This window comes from Saccopteryx bilineata, chromosome 4 (assembly GCF_036850765.1).
Source record: "Saccopteryx bilineata isolate mSacBil1 chromosome 4, mSacBil1_pri_phased_curated, whole genome shotgun sequence".
Taxonomy (NCBI): Eukaryota; Metazoa; Chordata; class Mammalia; order Chiroptera; family Emballonuridae; genus Saccopteryx; species Saccopteryx bilineata.
Genome location: NC_089493.1, coordinates 244,429,055 through 244,448,886, shown reverse-complemented (window position 1 = coordinate 244,448,886; position 19,832 = coordinate 244,429,055). Strand labels below are relative to the sequence as shown.

At 35.4% G+C, this 19,832-nt stretch overlaps 1 protein-coding gene across 1 annotated transcript in view; it reads left to right on the top strand.

Annotated features, from left to right (window-relative positions):
- The window catches only part of PGGT1B (protein geranylgeranyltransferase type I subunit beta), a 63,882-nt gene extending 46,253 nt beyond the window's left edge, over positions 1-17,629 (top strand). The window contains exons 8-9 of the mRNA XM_066274092.1: positions 9,968-10,076; positions 15,570-17,629. Coding sequence (XP_066130189.1) covers positions 9,968-10,076; positions 15,570-15,751 — 291 coding nt within the window. The 3' untranslated portion in view covers positions 15,752-17,629. The remainder of the gene's footprint in view (positions 1-9,967; positions 10,077-15,569) is intronic.
- Positions 17,630-19,832: the final 2,203 nt, after the last annotated feature.

Here is a 19,832-nt window from a genome sequence, read left to right as displayed (position 1 = left end):
TGTACTCATTAAACAATAACTACATTCTTTCCTCCCTTCAACCCCTGATAACCTCTCTCCTACTTTCTGTCTTTATGAATTTGCCTTTTATAGGTGTGTCATATAAGTGGAATTAAATAATATGTTCTTCTGTGTCTGACTTATTTCACTTAGCATATTATTCTCAAAGTCCATCCATGTTAGATCATATACCAAAATTTTATTCCTTTTTATGGCCGAGTAATATCCATTGTATGTATATACCAAGTTTTGTTCATCTACTTATCTGTGATAAACATTTGGGTCATTTCTACCTTTTGGCTATTAGGTGGCAATACAAGCAATAATATTATAATAACTATGTATAGTGTTAGATTAGTACTAGACTTACAAGCTTGATCATTTTAAGTATATAAATGTCTAATTGTACATCTGGAACTAGTAACTATTATATGTCAACTGTAATTGAACTATAAATTTTAAAAATGTGGCTATGAGTATTTAGGTACAGATGTCTTTTTAAGTTCATGCTTTCATTTCTTCTGGATATATACCTAGTAGTGGAATTGCTGGATCATATGGTATTTTTATGTTTAACTTTTTGGGGAACCACCAACCTTTACCATGGCGGTTGTTGCACCATTTTATATTCTCACAATGTATAAGGCTTCCAATTTCTCTACAGCCTCACAAACACTTGCTTTTTCTGTGTTGTTTGTTTAAATTTTTTATTTATTGATTTTAGTGAGAGAGGAAGGGAGAGAGAGAAACATCAATCTATTTCTCTATGTCCCCTGACTGAGGATCAAACCAGCAACCTCTGCACTTTTGGGATGATGCTCCAAACAATGAGCTATCCAGTCAGGGCTCTGTTTTTTTAATAATAGTCATCCGAATGGGTGTGAAGTGGTATCTTGTGGTTTTGATTTTTATTTTCCTAATTATTAGTGATCTCAAGCATCTTTTTTTTGTTGTTTTTTTTGGTTTTGGTTTTGGGTTTTTTTATAAATAAATTTTTATTTTAATGGGGTGACATCAATAAATCAGGGTACATATATCAAGCCTCTTTTGATCTACTTATTGACCATCTGTATATCTTCTTTGGAGATATATCTACTTGAGTCTTTTGCATAGTTTTTAATCAGGTGGTTTTCTTGTTGTTGGGTTGTGTAAGTCCTTCATGTATTCTGGATATTGAGCCCTTATCAAGATGTATGATTTGCAGATATTTTCTCCCATTTCTTGGTTGTCTTTTCACTCTGTTGATAATGTCCTTTGATGCATGAAAGTTTTTTAATTTGATGAAGTCTAATTTATCTATTTTTTCTTTTGTTGTCTGTATTTTTGTTGTATCCATAAAATCATTGCCAAATCCAGTGCCATACAGATTTATCCCAATGTTTTCTTCTAACAGTTTTGTACTTGTAGCTCTTGAGTTTAGGTTTTAGATCCATTTTGAGTAAAATTTTGTATATGGTATAAAGTAAGGGTTCAGCTTCATTCTTTCACATGTGAATATTCAGCTTTCACAGGACCATTTTTTGAAAAGACCGTTTTTCCACCATTAAGTGATCTTTGCACCCTGTTGAAAATCAACTAACCATATATGTGAGGGTTTACTTTGGGGCTCTCTGTTCTATTCCATTGGTCTGTGTGTCTAGTGTTTATTTCAATACCATACTGTTTTTATTTTATTTTATTTAATCAAGAGAGGGAGACAGGAAGGGAGAGGGATGACTGCACTTTAGTTGTTCATTGATTGCTTCTCATACATTACTTGACCAGAGGTCTTCAGCTGAGCCAGTGACCTTGGGCTCAAGCCAGCAACCATGAGATCATTTTAATGATCTGATGCTCAAGCCAGCAACCCCACAGTCAACCTGATGAGCCTGTGTTCAAGCCAGAGACCCCTGAGTTTCGAACTTGGAACCTCAGCATCCCAGATCAATGCTCTATCCGCTATGCCACCACCATTCAGGCCTATACTGTTTTTTTGTTTTGTTTTGTTTCATTTTTATTTTTGTTTAATAAATTTTTATTAATGGTAATGGGATGACATTAATAAATCAGGGTACATATATTCAAAGAAAACATGTCTAGGTTATTTTGTCATCAAATTATGTTGCAAACCCCTCGCCCAAAGTCAGATTGTCCTCCGTCACCCTCTATCTAGTTCTCTGTGCCCCTCCCCCTCCCCCTAACTCTCTCCCTCCCTCCCTCCCATGTCCTCCCTCCCCCCCCACCCTTGGTAACCACCACACTCTTGTCCATGTCTCTTAGTCTCATTTTATGTTCCACCAATGTATGGAATCATGTAGTTCTTGTTTTTTTCTGATTTACTTATTTCACTCCTTATAATGTTATCAAGATCCCACCATTTTGCTGTAAATGATCTGATGTCATCATTTCTTATGGCTGAGTAGTATTCCATAGTGTATATGTGCCACATCTTCTTTATCCAGTCTTCTATTGAAGGGCTTTTTGGTTGTTTCCATGTCTTGGCCACTGTGAACAGTGCTGCAATGAACATGGGGCTACATGTGTCTTCACGTATCAATGTTTCTGAGATTTTGGGGTATATACCCAGTAGAGGGATTGCTGGGTCATAAGGTAGTTCTATTTGCAGTTTTTTGAGGAACCACCATACTTTTCTCCATAATGGTTGTACTACTTTACAGTCCCACCAACAGTGAATGAGGGTTCCTTTTTCTTCACAGCCTCTCCAATATTTGCTATTACCCGTCTTGTTGATAATAGCTAATCTAACAGGAGTGAGGTGGTATCTCATTGTACTTTTGATTTGCATTTCTCTAATAACTAATGAAGCTGAGCATCTTTTCATATATCTGTTGGCCATTTGTATCTCTTCCTGGGAGAAGTGTCTGTTCATGTCCTCTTCCCATTTTTTTATTGGATTGTTTGTTTGTTTGTTGTTGAGTTTTTTGAGTTCTTTGTAAATTTTGGATATTAGGCCCTTATCTGAGCTGTCGTTTGAAAATATCAGTTCCCATATAGTTGGCTGTCTGTTTATTTTGATATCAGTTTCTCTTGCTGAGCAAAAACTTTTAATTCTGATGTAGTCCCATTCATTTATCTTTGCCTTCACTTCTCTTGCCATTGGAGTCAAGTTCATAAAATGTTCTTTAAAACCCAGGTCCATGATTTTAGTACCTATGTCTTCTTCTATGTACTTTATTGTTTCAGGTCTTATATTTAGGTCTTTGATCCATTTTGAATTAATTTTAGTACACGGGGACAGGCTGTAGTCGAGTTTCATTCTTTTGCATGTGGCTTTCCAGTTTTCCCAACACCATTTGTTGAAGAGGCTTTCTTTTCTCCATTGTGTGTTGTTGGCCCCTTTATCAAAGATTATTTGACCATATATATGTGGTTTTATTTCTGGGCTTTCTATTCTGTTCCATTGGTCTGAGTGTCTATTTTTTTGCCAATACCATGCTGTTTTGATTATCGTGGCCCTATAATATAGTTTAAAGTCAGGTATTGTAATGCCCCCAGCTTCATTCTTTTTCCTTAGGATTGTTTTGGCTATTCGGGGGTTTTTATAGTTCCATATAAATCTGATGATTTTTTGTTCCATTTCTTTAAGAAATCTCATAGGGATTTTGATGGGAATTGCATTAAATTTGTATATTGCTTTGGGTAATATGGCCATTTTGATTATATTTATTCTTCCTATCCAAGAACAAGGAATATTTTTCCATCTCATTGTATCTTTTTCGATTTCCCTTAACAGTGCTTTGTAATTTTCATTATATAGGTCCTTTACGTTCTTTGTTATGTTTATTCCTAGGTATTTTATTTTTTTTGTTGCAATCGTGAAGGGGATTATTTTTTTGAGTTCGTTTTCTAATATTTCATTGTTGGCATATAGAAGGGCTATGGACTTTTGTATGTTAATTTTGTATCCTGCGACCTTACTGTATTGGTTTATTGTTTCTAATAATCTTTTTGTGGAGTCCTTCGGGTTTTCGATGTATAGGATCATATCATCAGCAAAAAGTGATAGCTTTACTTCTTCTTTTCCGATATGGATGCCTTTTATTTCTTTGTCTTGTCTGATTGCTCTGGCCAGAACTTCTAGCACCACGTTGAATAAGAGTGGAGAGAGTGGACAACCCTGTCTTGTTCCTGATTTAAGGTAGAAAGTCCTCAGTTTTATGCCGTTTAATAGGATGTTGGCTGATGGTTTATCATATATGGCCTTTATCATGTTGAGATATTTTCCTTCTATACCCATTTTGTTGAGAGTCTTAAACATAAAATTGTGTTGTATTTTATCGAAAGCCTTTTCTGCATCTATTGATAAGATCATGTGGTTTTTGTTCTTTGTTTTGTTGATATGGTGTATTACGTTAACCGTTTTGCGTATGTTGAACCATCCTTGAGATTCTGGGATGAATCCCACTTGATCATGATGTATTATTTTTTTAATATGTTGTTGTATTCGGTTTGCCAGTATTTTGTTTAGTATTTTAGCATCTGTATTCATTAGAGATATTGGTCTGTAGTTTTCTTTCTTTGTGCCATCCTTGCCAGGTTTTGGTATGAGGGTTATGTTGGCCTCATAAAATGTGTTTGGAAGTATTGCTTCTTCTTCAATTTTTTGGAAGACTTTGAGTAGAATGGGAACCAAGTCTTCTTTGAATGTTTGATAGAATTCACTAGTATAACCGTCTGGGCCTGGACTTTTATTTTTGGGGAGATTTTTAATAGTTTTTTCTATTTCCTCCCTGCTGATTGGTCTGTTTAGGCTTTCTGCTTCTTCATGACTCAGTCTAGGAAGGTTGTATTGTTCTAGGAATTTATCCATTTCTTCTAGGTTGTTGTATTTGGTGGCATATAATTTTTCATAGTATTCTACAATAATTCTTTGTATTTCTATGATGTCTGTGGTGATCTCTCCTCTTTCATTTTGGATTTTATTTATTTGAGTCCTGTGTCTTTTTTCCTTGGTGAGTCTTGCCAAGGGTTTGTCAATTTTGTTGATCTTTTCAAAGAACCAGCTCCTTGTTTTATTGATTTTTTCTATAGTTTTTCTGTTCTCTATTTCATTTATTTCTGCTCTGATTTTTATTATCTCCTTTCTTCGGCTGGTTTTGGGTTGTCTTTGTTCTTCTTTTTCTAGTTCCTTAAGGTGTGAAGTTAAGTGGTTTACTTGGGCTCTCTCTTGTTTGTTCATATAGGCCTGAAGTGATAGGAACTTTCCTCTTATTACTGCTTTTGCTGCATCCCAGAGATTCTGATATGTCGTATTTTCATTTTCATTTGTCTGTATATATCTTGATTTCTGCGCTTATTTCTTCTTTGACCCATTCATTTTTTAGAAGTATGTTGTTTAGTTTCCACATTTTTGTGGGTTTTTCCCCCTCTTTTTTGCAGTTCAATTCTAGTTTCAAGGCTTTATGATCAGAAAATATGCTTGGTACAATTTCAATTTTTCTAAATTTGCTGATATTGTCTTTGTGGCCCAACATATGGTCAATTCTTGAGAATGTTCCATGTACACTAGAGAAAAATGTATACTCTGTCGCTTTGGGATGAAGTGTCCTGTAGATGTCTATCATATCCAGGTGTTCTAGTATTTCGTTTAAGGCCACTATATCTTTATTGATTCTCTGTTTGGATGACCGATCTAGAGCCGTCAGCGGTGTATTGAGGTCTCCAAGTATGATTGTATTTTTGTTAGTTTTTGTTTTAAGGTCAATAAGTAGCTGTCTTATATATTTTGGTGCTCCTTGGTTTGGTGCATATATATTAAGGATTGTTATGTCTTCTTGATTCAACTTCCCCTTAATCATTATGAAATGACCATTTTTGTCTCTGAGTACTTTTTCTGTCTTGTAGTCAGCATTATTAGATATGAGTATTGCTACGCCTGCTTTTTTTTGGGGTGTTGTTTGCTTGGAGTATTGTTATCCAGCCTTTCACTTTGAATTTGTTTTTATCCTTGTTGCTTAGATGTGTTTCTTGTAGGCAGTATATAGTTGGATTTTCTTTTTTAATCCATTCTGCTACTCTGTGTCTTTTTATTGGTAAGTTTAATCCATTTACATTTAGTGTAATTATTGACACTTGTGGGTTCCCTACTGCCATTTTATAAATTGCTTTCTGTTAGTTTTGTATCTAGTTTGATTCTTCTCTTTTGTTTTTCTATCATTTGTTTTTGTTTGTTTGTGTTCCATACTTCTTTCCTCTGTTGCTACCTTTTTTAAGTCAAGTGTTTTTGTGGTGGTTTTTTTAAGGGTGGTTACCATTAAGTAATGAAAAGGGTACCTACCATATTGATTGTAGTACCCTATCTTATAAGTATTTCTGCACTTCATCATCCTTTGCTACTGTTAATCTCCATCCTCTCCCCCCTTTTTTTCCTTTGTTGTCACAGTTTAAGTTTGGTCTTATTGTGTACTTGGTGGAGCTGTTACTTGTGGTGTTGTTTTCTTTTGTTCTTTGAATCTGGTTGGAAAACCCCCCTTAGTATTTCCTGGAGTGGGGGCTTTCTGTTGATAAATTCTCTCATCTTTTCTGTATTTGTGAATGTTTTTATATCTCCTTCATACTTGAAGGATAGCTTTGATGGGTATAGTATTCTTGGCTGAAAGTTCCTCTCTTTCAGGGCTTTAAATATTGGGGTCCACTCTCTTCTAGCTTGTAGAGTTTCTGCTGAGAAATCTGATGATAATCTAATAGGCCTTCCTTTATATGTTGTACTCTTCTTTTCCCTGGCTGCCTTGAGAATTTTTTCTTTGTCATTGGTTTGTGTCATCTTTATTATGATGTGCCTTGGAGTGGGTTTGTTGGGGTTAAGAAAACTTGGTGTTCTGTTTGCTTCTTGAATTTGAGGCTTTAGTTCCTTCCACAGGCTTGGGAAGTTCTCGTCTATTATTTGTTTGAGTATATTCTCCATTCCATTTTCTTTCTCTTCTCCCTCTGATATACCTATTATTCTTATGTTATTCTTTCTGATGGAGTCAGACAATTCCTGTAGGGCTTTCTCGTTTTTTATTATTTTTGAGTCTCTTTCTTCTTCTCTCTGTTGTGCCTCAAGTTGTTTGTCTTCTATTTCACTAATCCTATCTTCAATCTGGGCTGTTCTGTTAGCTAAGCTTGTTACCTCGTTTTTCAGCTCGTGAATTGAGTTTTTCATTTCTGTTTGATTTGTTTTTATAGTTTCAATTTCCTTGGTAATATATTCTTTGTGTTCATTGAGTTGTTTTCTGATCTCCCTATATTGCCTTTCTGTGTTTTCTTGTATATCTCTGAGTATTTTTAAGATTTCTATTTTAAATTCTCTGTCATTTAGCTCCAAGGCTTCCAATATGTTAAGTCTTTTCTCCATAGATTTTTCCACATCTATTTGTGTTACCTCTCTTTCTTTTGTATCCATAATATTCGATTTCCTCTTTCTTATTGGCATCTGAGGGTGGTCTTATTGATAGCACGCAGGCGCACTCCCTCGCGGCTTGAATGAGCCTCGCTGCGGTAGCTTCCTCCACACCCTCGTCTCCCAGATTCAAGTGATAACAGTCCTTTTGCTTTCAGTTTGTGTGGAACTCCGGAATGCTCCGAGGATAAATTTTTCTGTTTCTAGTTGATAAATTTGTTGTGATTTAGGGGAGAGCTGTCGGACGCGCTTCTCACAGCACCATTTCCGTGACGTCACCAGCCGCCTATACTGTTTTAATTACTGTAGCTTTATTGTAAGTTTTAAGTCAGGATGTTTGAGTCTTCTAACTTTATTTTTTTCGATTGTTTTATTTGGAGCTCTTTACAATTTCAAACAAACAAACCCTACACATACACAGAACTAGTAACAAGTTGCTGAAAAAAGAGAGGCTTAATTTTCCTTTTTCATAGTTGGTCATTAAAGATAATGTCTAAAGGTGATGAGACAAGAAATCATTATATTATTCAAATTTATCCACAAGAATTAAAATCTTAAAAATGCTTATAAATGGCTGACTTTTTTTTTTGCTGAACCAATTATAGTGTCATGTAATGAACCATGTGCCACTTGATGGAAAATGTTTCCAGCATCAGGATTCTAAAGAGTCTTTCTTTATAGTCTATTAATTAATATTTTTATTATTTTTAAGTGAGAGAAGCAGAGATAGAGAGACAGGCTCCTTCATGTGCCCTAACCCCTGTCTGAGACCAAAGCTCTGCCCATCTAGGGCCGATGCTTGCAAACGACCTACTTTTAGTGCCTGTGGCAGAGGCTCTGTGGAGCCATCCTCAGTGTTGAATCAATCAATCCATGGCTGTGGGAGGGGAAGAGAGAGTGAGAGAAAGAGAAAGGAGAGGAAGAAGTAGATGATCGCTTCTCTGTGTGCCCTGACCAGGAATTAAACCTGGGACTTCCACATGTTGGGTCAATGCTCTACCACTGAGCCAACCAGCCAAGGCCTATTCTACTAATTTTTTTTTTAAGTGAGAGGAGGGGAGATAGACTCCCACATGTGCCCCAACTGGGATCCACCTGGCAAACCCCGTCTGGGGCCGATGCTCAGACCAACCAAGCTATCATCAGCATCTGAAGCTGACACGCTTGGACCAACTGAGCTATCCTCAGCACCCGGGTTGACACTTGAATCAGTTGACCCATGGCTGCTGGAGGGGAAGAAAGAGAGAGAAAGAAGGAGGAGAGAGGGATAGAGAAGCAGATGGTTGCTTTTCAAGTGTGCCCTGGCCAGGGATCGAACTCAGGACATCTGCATGCCAGGCAGATGCTCTATCCACTGAGCAAACCAGTCAGGGCCATATAGCCCATTAATTAAGTCAAAATGAATAAGTTTGTTAGTACCAAAGCTGTTTTGTTGATTTTGTTTTTCTTTTTGAGAAATTATGATTTTTTATTAATCACTGATATTTCTTGTGCTCGAGTCATTAAGACACTTTCAACTGTTTTTTTTACAGAAATTTTTTAAACTCTCTTGACTACTGCTCACCACCCCCTTCTCTTTACATTTTGATTTCTCCTTTATTTTTTTCTAATTAATGGGATCTTAAAGGAAAAATACATAATACATGTCCTAAATCTTTAAGCTGTATAATTTTATGCTCAAATCATATTTGTCTCACCTTTTATCTTTCCTAATTAAAGTCATAATTATTTGTACTACACTCAAAACTTTGTCTAGCATCTGTTTAATAATTTTTGTTGCTCTTTTTTGAAATATTTTGTTTTAGTTACTACCATTTGTATCTTAACAGCACAAAAGCTTATCATAAAAGTGAGAATAAGGGTAAATAAAATTGTGCTTTTTAAAATAATTGAAAAAATTGAACAGATTGGAGAAGTTGTGTCTTGAACCTAGCTAAATGTGACGCAAAGAGATTAAGTGGGCATGGTTCAAAAGAAGGAAACAGGCCCCGGCTAGATAGCTCAGTTGGTTAGTGTTGCCCCATACACAGAGATTGCCGATTGGTCAGGACACATATAGAAACAGTTCTATGTTTCTCTCTCTCTCTCTCTTTCCCCCTCTCCCCCATTCTCTCACTCCCCCATTCTCTCACTTCCCCTTTCCCTCACCCTTTTCTCTCTCTAAAATCAATCAATAAAAATTTTTTATAAAAAGAAACGGTGAGTGTGTCAAGAAATCAGGAGAGTAGATTTGATAAATTAATAAAAAAGATAATGTGCCTGACCTGTGGTGGCACAGTGGATAAAGCGTCGACCTGGAAATGCTGAGGTTGCCGGTTCGAAACCCTGGGCTTGCCTGGTCAAGGCACATATGGGAGTTGATGCTTCCAGCTCCTCCCCTCTTCTCTCTCTCTGTCTCTCTCTCTCTGCCTCTCTCTCTCCTCTCTAAAAATGAATAAATAAAAAAAAAATTAAAAAAAAAAAAAAAGATAATGTGGTTGACTACTTTGAAGTGCTCAAGTCTCCAGATGCTTGCTCTGATAATTGAGCCCAGGGTTGATATAAAAATTTTACGTCAACAAATTTATATTTGTCATGTCGTTTCAGCTTCTGAAAATTTTCCAATACACTAACTTTGAGAAAAACAGGAATTACATCTTATCAACTCAAGATCGCCTTGTAGGGGGGTTTGCCAAGTGGCCCGACAGTCATCCAGGTAATTATTCTTTGTGTGAATCCAGAACAACTCTTCTTTTGTTTATTTCTTGACTAAAGCTTCAAGCATCTTTGTCAGAAAGAGGATATGATAGAAAATTTAGCCATAGTTGTAAACTTACATTAAATGGTTTTTAAAAAGTAAATTGTTAAATTTAGGGTAGATTTAGGGTGTTGGAGGTATAAGGGAAGGGTTTGATTATCAAGATGTATTGGTATAGTTTGTGTTTTTTTCCAAATATTTTACTTAGCAGTGTTTTATTTTATTTGAAGCAATAAGGCAGATATAAGTCTTGTCCAAATTAGAGAATCATTTGGTCCATCCAAAGTCTTTAGGATTATTAGCTATCACTTGAGCTATATAGAATAAATTTCTCTTCATCCAAAGGGGAACCTGTTTTTATTTTTTTTCAGAAATATTAAATAAAAAATCTCAAATCCTAAATCCAGGTATCCCTCACTGTTCAAATTTTTGTTCACTAATTTTGGCAGGTTTGTGTTAAAATTTTTTTGGATGAACTTTCACTATTCACTAAAACTCAGGGACCCAAGCAATTCAGGCAATTATAATATTCCATATTTTTCCAAACTGAGGAATGGTATAGATGTGAAGAGCAAAGGATTCTTGTATTTTATAAGTACTTTTAAATGGGTTTTTAGAAATATTGACTCAAAATGGATCAAAGATCTAAACATAAGACCTGAAACAATTAAGTACATAGAAGAAGACATAGGTACTCAACTCATGGACCTGGGTTTTAAAGAGCATTTTATGAATTTGACTCCAATGGCAAGAGAAGTGAAGGCAAAAATTAATGAATGGGACTACATCAGACTAAGAAGTTTTTGCTCAGCAAGAGAAACTGATAACAAAATAAACAGAAAGCCAACTAAATGGGAAATGATATTTTCAAACAACAGCTCAGATAAGGGCCTAATATCCAAAATATACAAAGAACTCATAAAACTCAACAACAAACAAACAAACAATCCAATAAAAAAATGGGAAGAGGATATGAATAGACACTTCTCCCAGGAAGAAATACAAATGGCCAACAGATATATGAAAAGATGCTCATCTTCTTTAGCTATTAGAGAAATGCAAATCAAAACGGCAATGAGATACCACCTCACACCTGTTCGATTAGCTGTTATTAGCAAGTCAGGTAATAGCAAATGTTGGAGAGGCTGTGGAGAAAAAGGAACCCTCATACACTGTTGGTGGGAATGTAAAGTAGTACAACCATTATGGAAGAAAGTATGGTGGTTCCTCAAAAAACTGCAAATAGAACTACCTTATGACCCAGCAATCCCTCTACTGGGTATATATCCCCAAAACTCAGAAACATTGATACGTAAAGACACATGCAGCCCCATGTTTATTGCAGCATTGTTCATAGTGGCCAGGACATGGAAACAACCAAAAAGCCCATCAATAGATGACTGGATAAAGAAGATGTGGCCCATATACACTATGGAATACTACTCAGCCATAAGAAATGATGACATCGGAACATTTACAGCAAAATGGTGGGATCTTGATAACATGATACGAAGCGAAATAAGTAAATCAGAAAAAAACAGGAACTGTATTATTCCATACGTAGGTGGGACATAATAGTGAAACTAAGAGACATTGATAAGAGTGTGGTGGTTACGGGGGGGAGGGGGGAATGGGAGAGGGATAGGGGGTGGGGAGGGGCACAAAGAAAACAAGATAGAAGGTGACAGAGGACAATCTGACTTTGGGTGGTGGGTATGCAACATAATTGAATGACAAGATAACCTGGACTTGTTATCTTTGAATATATGTATCCTGATTTATTGATGTCACCCCATTAAAAAAATAAAATTATAAAAAAATATATATATATTGAAAGATTTATATTAATAATGACATTTTTTCAAAATATGTGGATAATTCTGCTATTTCCCAAACCTAGACAGACCTTAATACAAGCTGCATACTCGAATATAAAACTACCTGCTCAGGTACTACACAGGTGCCATCTTCCAGCCCTTCAGACCTTCCTACAGCTGAATTTATCTCCATGCTCCACCTGACTCCAAAACTTGAGTGGCACTAAGTCCCAGTCGAAGCCTGGGATTCTGCAGAGGTCTTATCATTAGTCTGCCTGCCTCTAATCTCGTCCCCCTCATATGGACTCTGTGTGTGTGTGTACACTTAGATGAGAGGAGATTACCAAAGCTTTTTATAGACTCTCAGAGGGATCTCTGATGCAGAAAGGATTGAGAATCTCTAATCTAAACTCTTCTATTAAATCTGTTTTTAAAAGTCAAAGGCTTGCCCAGCACTCATAGTCCTTTGGCATGGCACACAAAGTCCTTCTGGGATTTGGCTCCTATCCCACCTCTAGTTCATTCTTCAGGCTACTGGCCCCTGCCCCTTATGTTTTTACCTCCAGCAAAATGAATATATATATAGCTCTCCAAAAGATCAGTTTGAGAGTTTGTTAAAAATAATTTGTAACACTGACATTTTTAATAAGCAAGTTGACAAATTATTAGCTATAAATATATGAAACTAGATTCAAGAGATGACTGTTTTTGCAGCAATGCAGTGGAATCAGAGTTTTTATTATTAGTCTCTAGAACTCTTCAATTCATCGCCTATCGTAGAACTGCTACAATTGGAATATTTACTTGAATCAAAATATAAATTAGGGGTTCAAGAAATTGTATTTTTGTACCTGAAATGAGCAGGAATATTTTATCACATCCATGCTTACTTGTATTTTCATGCAAAATATTTTTTTTAGAAAAAAAGTGTGCATTGCTTTTAATTTTGAAAGCAATATAATATTAAAAATTTGTGGTATCTTTAACGTGTAGCCATAATGTTAGAAAAGTGACTCAAGGAAACAATTATTTTGGTCTTGATTTTATTGTTTTCAATCAGTGCGTGGTACTCTTAACAAATGGGAATAGGGAAATGACAATCTCTTGGAAAGTATTTCTTGCATAAACATACTTGAAATATATTTTGAGTATTGCAATAGCTTTTTTAAAAGAAAATTCTTGAAGCTTTTTCTTTGCAAGATCAGTTTCTAACTTTAACATTTGTGTGAATACTTGGATGGAATACCTTTTTATAGATATGTTACAGTGTCTTCAGAGCCTGTATACTATAGAGCAGAAGTAGTCAACCTTTTTATACCTACCGCCCACTTTTGTATCTCTGTTAGTAGTAAAATTTTCTAACCACCGACGGTTCTACAGTAATAGTGATTTATAAAGTAGGGAAGTAACTTTACTTTATAAAATTTATAAAGCAGAGTTACAGCAAGTTAAAGCATATAATAATAATTACTTACCAAGTACTTTATGTCGGATTTTTGCTAAGTTTGGCAGAATAAATCTTTATAAAACAACTTACTATAATTAAATCTCTCTTTTTATTTATACTTTAGTTGCTCTGCTATCACCCACCATGAAAGCTGGAATGCCCACTAGTGGGCGGTAAGGACCAGGTTGACTACCACTGCTATAGAGCATAGAAAGTCTTTGTATGATGAATTAAACTGATGTGGAGAGACCTGTTCCTAGAGCCTTGATAAGAATCATTTAGTGAACCTAAAATTAGCTTATTTGAGGTTCTAGTAAATCTAGTATTAGATTTGACACCAAGAGATTTCATATGCACTTACAGAGGAAACTTAAAAAAAGAATGTTTTTTATGAAGAAAATATATTTTTTCAACATCTAAAGTGCTTGAAAACATTACCACATACAGATAAGGAGGTCTTTTTAAACTATTTGAGATTTGAAAAAATCAACTGCTGGTTCATTGGATTTTACAAAAATCCTTTTGAGAAAAAAAATAAGTTTATTTTTAAATTAACTGAAAAGTGTAAGGCCCTATTTTACATTATTCTGGATTTATTTTGTTTCTCTTTCTACTGCATTTTTTTCCAGATAAGTTTCCCTGTTTCTAGATAGTAAAATTTAATGTTGCCTTGTGTATTTTATAATGTTATAATAACTGCAAGGAACATATATAATAGTACAGGGAAAATAAAAAATATTTTTTGTAGTTTGAAAATTAGAGGAAAATGAACCAGAAGAAATCTAAACTATCTCTGAAAAGACAAAGAAAGGGATTAACATGGGCCTCCATTAGTGAAATAACTTTTTCAGATAATATGAAGTAAGCAAAATTATTTGTCATTCCTGTTTTGAAAAGTAAATACTTGTGTAAGTAAAACTTTTTCTTTAATTCATTTGGCCAAGTCTGACTTGGTAAGATGTTTTGAACTTTAACAGCTCTTAAGGTCCTAAATAATGGCCAGATCAAAATAGAAAAAAAAATGTTACTGCTACAAAGCCTGCTTTTGTAGTGTTCCCATAACTGCAGAGCTCAGAGCTCTTCAGAAGTCCATATAAGGATCTCCAGCAGGCAACAGCTATGTGATTTCAGTGGTCACTTTAATGGAAGAGGGTTGCTGACCCCTGAAAGATGGGAGACTAGTGTAGAAGAATTGTTGTGTGAACACTGACATTATTATAGCCAAATAGAATGTAAGCTTGTTTTTATTGTCAGGACAAATATTTAAGAATGACTGACATTACCCTAAACTGGAAAATTAAATTTGGTACAGCATTTCAGAATGGATTATTTTGCTTAAGTGCCTTTCATTTAACACAATATTAGGATAGTGTATGGTTTAGAAACTATCAGAAGTAAAACTTAGCAGGGAAGGGAACTGCTGCCTAGATTCAGAGTTTTATTTTATGATAATAAAGACCTTGCTTCCATATTCTGTAGTAAGCAAAGTAGGAAACCTCTTTTTTCTTTTTATTTATTTATTTTTTATATTTGTCTGAAGTGAGAAGCAGGGAGGCAAAGAGACAGACTCCTGCATGCAGCTGACCGGGATCCACCCAGCATGCCCACCTGGGGGCGATGCTCTGCCCATCTAGGCTGTTCCTCTGTTGCAACCAGAGCCATTCTAGCGCCTGAGGTGGAGGCCATGGAACCATCCTCAGCGCCCGGGCCAACTTTGCTCCAATGGAGCCTTGGCTGCAGGAGGGGAAGAGAGAAAGAAAAAGGAGAGGGGAAAGGCTGGAGAAGCAGATGGGCGCCTATCCTGTGTGCCCTGGCCGGGAATCGAACCCAGGACTTCTACCCACTGGGTCAACACTCTACCACTGAGCCAACCAGCCAGGGCCAGAAACCTTTTTATATTACTCCTACTCCTCCTTTTTGGCCTTTACTCACAAAGGATGTTAGAAATGTCACTTCTTCAGCTAGGAACTGTTTTCCTTTGTTAATATTATTGTCTTGAATAAAATACCATCTGATTTTTAAAAAAATTGGTGTTTGAGACTGTGAAAGCAAGTATTTTAAAAACTATATTTAGAATTTTTCTAAAATTATTTTTAATGTAGTAATGGGCTGGTAGATATGTAAGTAAAGTATTTTTAGCATGTACAAATCAGAATGCCTATTGTGATAAAAATGTCTCATTTTCAGATGCTTTGCATGCATACTTTGGGATTTGTGGCCTGTCACTAATGGAGGAAAGTGGAATTTGTAAAGTTCATCCTGCCCTGAATGTAAGCACACGGACTTCTGAACGCCTTCGAGATCTCCATCAGAGCTGGAAAACTGAGGACTCTAAACAATGCTCAGAGAATGTGCACCTCTCCACATGACTGACTTTAGATTGGGAGGTCAGGGGAATTTGTAGCTTAACTGTAGCTCAAGGTTAAAAGCCATGTATAACCAAGTGTGCTCTCTTTTTTTAAGAGGTAGAGTCTTACAATCAGATTTTGTGCAGGTGTCACATTGGGATATGGTCTTGAGCCAGTATTTGTAGTGGGTTTCAAGAAAATCTTTGACGTTTGAACCACAGTGGACTCTGCTGTGGTTCTTAAATGTTTATACTGTATTTCTAAGAAGTTCTTTGAGGAAAATTAACTGTATGTATGTAGGTCATCTTTTTTAAAACTCTTCCTTACAAATTGTATCATATTATAAAATGGACACAAATCTTCAAAACAAGTTTACAATTCACATAGCATTGATAATCTTTGGGTGAACACTTAGTGATCATTTAAAATGCTTGACTGCTGATGGTGGAAAATTGCTTTAATGAATTAAGTAACTGGGATTATTCTTTGAAAACAAATGGTCCTATAATTTTTAAAAAGAAGATTTATTTTGTCTTAAGTGTGTGCCAATTAAACTTGTGCAGCCTATACAAATGAAATTAACTTCATAGTAAGAATGAGTATGCTTAACTAAATCAGTAATTTTCTAAAGGGAGATTGTTTTAAGAAGACTATTATGTAACTAAGGGGAAAGTAATTTAACTGTATGTGTTTCTGAATGGAAAAGTTTTGTGCTGTGCAGGTCATTTATTTAGATGTTGCTGGGCTGACTAAACTTGATTTTAATCTCAAATCATTAGTTGCATTTTTTTTTCTTTATGGGTAGAAAACAGTATTTATTATCTGGAAGGAAAGCTATTTAGTGCTTTCGTTTATTTTTCTGAGATACATGACTTTATAAATTATCCTTGTACTTTTATAACTGAGTTATTTTTAGCCACTTGGATTTTTTTCTTTTTAATTAGTTGCCCCGTATTTTAGCTGCTCTAATTTCAAACTGATAATTTTCTAATATTTTCAAATTTAATAAGTAAAAATGTAATTAAAAAGCAGGACCATTCAAGTAAACTTAATAGTTTAGCTCCATATGTGGTCACTTATATTTTTATATTTTTAGGTATCTGGGAGGGAAATGTACTATTTAGGAATTAAAGACTGGGGTTTTGCTTTTGTTCTTTTTCTTTTGTATTTTTTATTTTGTGAGCTTGCTAATTGTAAAGATGGTAGTGTAAAAATGCATCTTGTTAGTAGTGATCAGTTCATCTGTAAATCACATCAATCACTCTTGCTCGACATTCAAAGATATAAAACTAGTCCTGAGATAGAGAAGGAAAATGCTTCACTAGAGGAGCTAAATTGTAAGTTAAAGTTTTGGTGATAATGTTGAATTATTTGTTCTCCATGTATCAGTTTAAGAATTAAATTACTAGTATCACTGTTTAGGTGTAGTAATATTTAACATTTTAATTTTTTTTCTAAATTGAAGGAAAAAAAGTAACTTAAAATAACAGTCCTTCCCAAACAAAAGAAAAGCTAGTATATACTTTGAGAAGTGACTCATAATATTATTTGTGTGATTAGTTTTAAACTTCAGTTTGTCAGTGTCAATTTTTTTTAATTAGAAATAATAGCTATTTTTGATGATGGGGGAAAAATAAGTTTAACAACAGATGTTATTCTTCTATGAGTTTCTTTTGTTTAAATTCATGCAAATTAAGACATCCATGTCTCAAACTATGTTATCTTTCAGCCATCGGAGGATAAAATACTGTCTGAGTAATAGCTTTAGAACTATATGCAGAACCCAAACTTTTTTTCCTTAATCGCCGTTAGTGTTGGAAGGTAAGAAAGTAACAGTAACTGTATTCATAAATGAAAGAGAATTCCAAGGTAAAAGTATTCATAAAACTATTAAATATTTTCTGACTCCTTGTATAATTTAATTGCATAAGATTATAAGTTTTAATGTCATTCTAACTGATATACTTGTGAGAAGCCTTCTTGTAAAACTGTATGAACTGGTGATTATCACATTCCACAGCAGCATATTGACCAAAAAAATATCAGGTTAGTGGGAATTATGGAGAAACTATTCCGAACTTCTAAATAGTTATTTACACGAAAATTACTTACTAGTAAATTATAATATTTTACATGTATACTTTGTTTTTCAGCAGTGGTGATATAATGAAAAGAAATACGAAATCCAAAATTTCAACTTTATTCCCTATGTTGTACCCCCACCTCTAATATGTGGTATTTTTAGAAGATAGTAGAAAAAGCTTTGTTTTGAGCATCTTCAAAAAAAAAAAAAACAAGGTTAATGTTAATCAGGTCATGCAATACAGTTCAACCTATTTATTATCTACAGTATTTTTAGATTTGACTTGTAATATGTATACATTTTTATTGGTTATTTAAATAGTTACTTATAACTATTTAAATTCAAATAGAAGTTTTGCTTACAGTGGTACATAGCTTGAAAACTGTTGGACCTGATAACATTTAAGAGTCAGTTTACTAAAGAGGTCCTCTGGAGTCAGATGATTGGTCTAAATCTCAGCGGTGCCAGTTCAGCAGTGTGATCTTGGACCCTAACTTCCCCACTGATCAAGTGAGGGAGGGCAGAGAATCCAACTCACATGGTTGTTTCAGGATTAAATGAGATAATATGTAAAAAGTATTTAGCATAATACCTGAAATACAGTAAATTCCTAATTATAATTTCTGTCATAACCACCATGTTATTGAAACCCCTTTTCTACCATAGAGGTCTCACAGAGTTTGAACTCGGAGAAAATGATGGCAGCAGTATAGTTAGGGTAGCCTCAGAACCTATTCTAAAAACTAAATGACAAGGTTTCCCCATGAACGGGAATGTCCAAGTGAAGGCAAATCACTGACACGTGGTTTCAGCATCTGTATGGGGGAAGTGGAAGGCAGGCAGTGGTTTCAGACAGCCTTGAGAATGGGAGAATGAAACACCGCCCACAGTGTCTCACTAGAAAGTGCAGCGGACCAGTCTGAGAGCAGAAGCTGAAACTGGGAGGGGTTCTACAAGTTCCCATTTTCAGGTGAGTGTTACAGCAAATTACGAAGGCGTGATGGTTGTGCTAGAGCAATCTGGGCCCTGTCATGTATACTTAAAAGTAATGACACAGCCCTGGCCAGGTAGCTCAGTGGGTTAGAGCATTGTCCTGCTACGCCAAGGTTGCAGATTCAATTCCCGGTCAGGGCACCTAGGAGAATCAACCAATGATGGGCATAAGTAAGTGGAACAACAAGTCAATGTTTTGCTCTCTAAATCAATAAATAAATGTATTTTAAAAAATAAAAGTAATGAAACAAAGCCTAGCACTGAGTAGAAACTGCTAGAATTAGAATCCAAATTAGACATGTCAAGTACAATAGGACAAAGAAGAGAAAGTCCAGAAAAATATTTGGAAGGAAGGCCAGCAAACAGATGATATATAGACATATATAATCTTTTAAATCACTTTGTAAAAATAATAAGGGAGTGTTAGGGCCATGGATCTGAGAAAAGTAATCACCCTCCCAACTAAAAATAAGGAAAACTTTCTTTTTTTAAATGAACAACTGAAAAGGATTACAGTCAAAGCCCATTAAAAGTTATAGGAAATAAGTCTAAGCAGACAGAACAATATCCCCATAGATCAGGGGTCCCCAAACTTTTTACACAGGGAGCCAGTTCACTGTCCCTCAGACCGTTGGAGGGCCGGACTATAAAAAAAACTATGAACAAATCCCTATGCACACTGCACATATCTTATTTTAAAGTAAAAAAACAAAACACGAACAAATACAATATTTAAAATAAAGAACAAGTAAATTTAAATCAACAAACTGACCAGTATTTCAATGGGAACTATGCTCCTCTCACTGACCACCAATGAAAGAGGTGCCCCTTCTGGAAGTGCAGCAGGGGCTGGATAAATGGCCTCAGGGGGCCGCATGAGGTCCAGTAGTTTGGGGACCCCTGCCATAGATAATGAAGGCATACCAGAAAGTCATGACCACAAGACTGATGAAAACCAAGTATGTTTTTAAAATCAGTTATGATAGGAAATATATAGTATTTGGAACTCTACCGATACAATGGGAA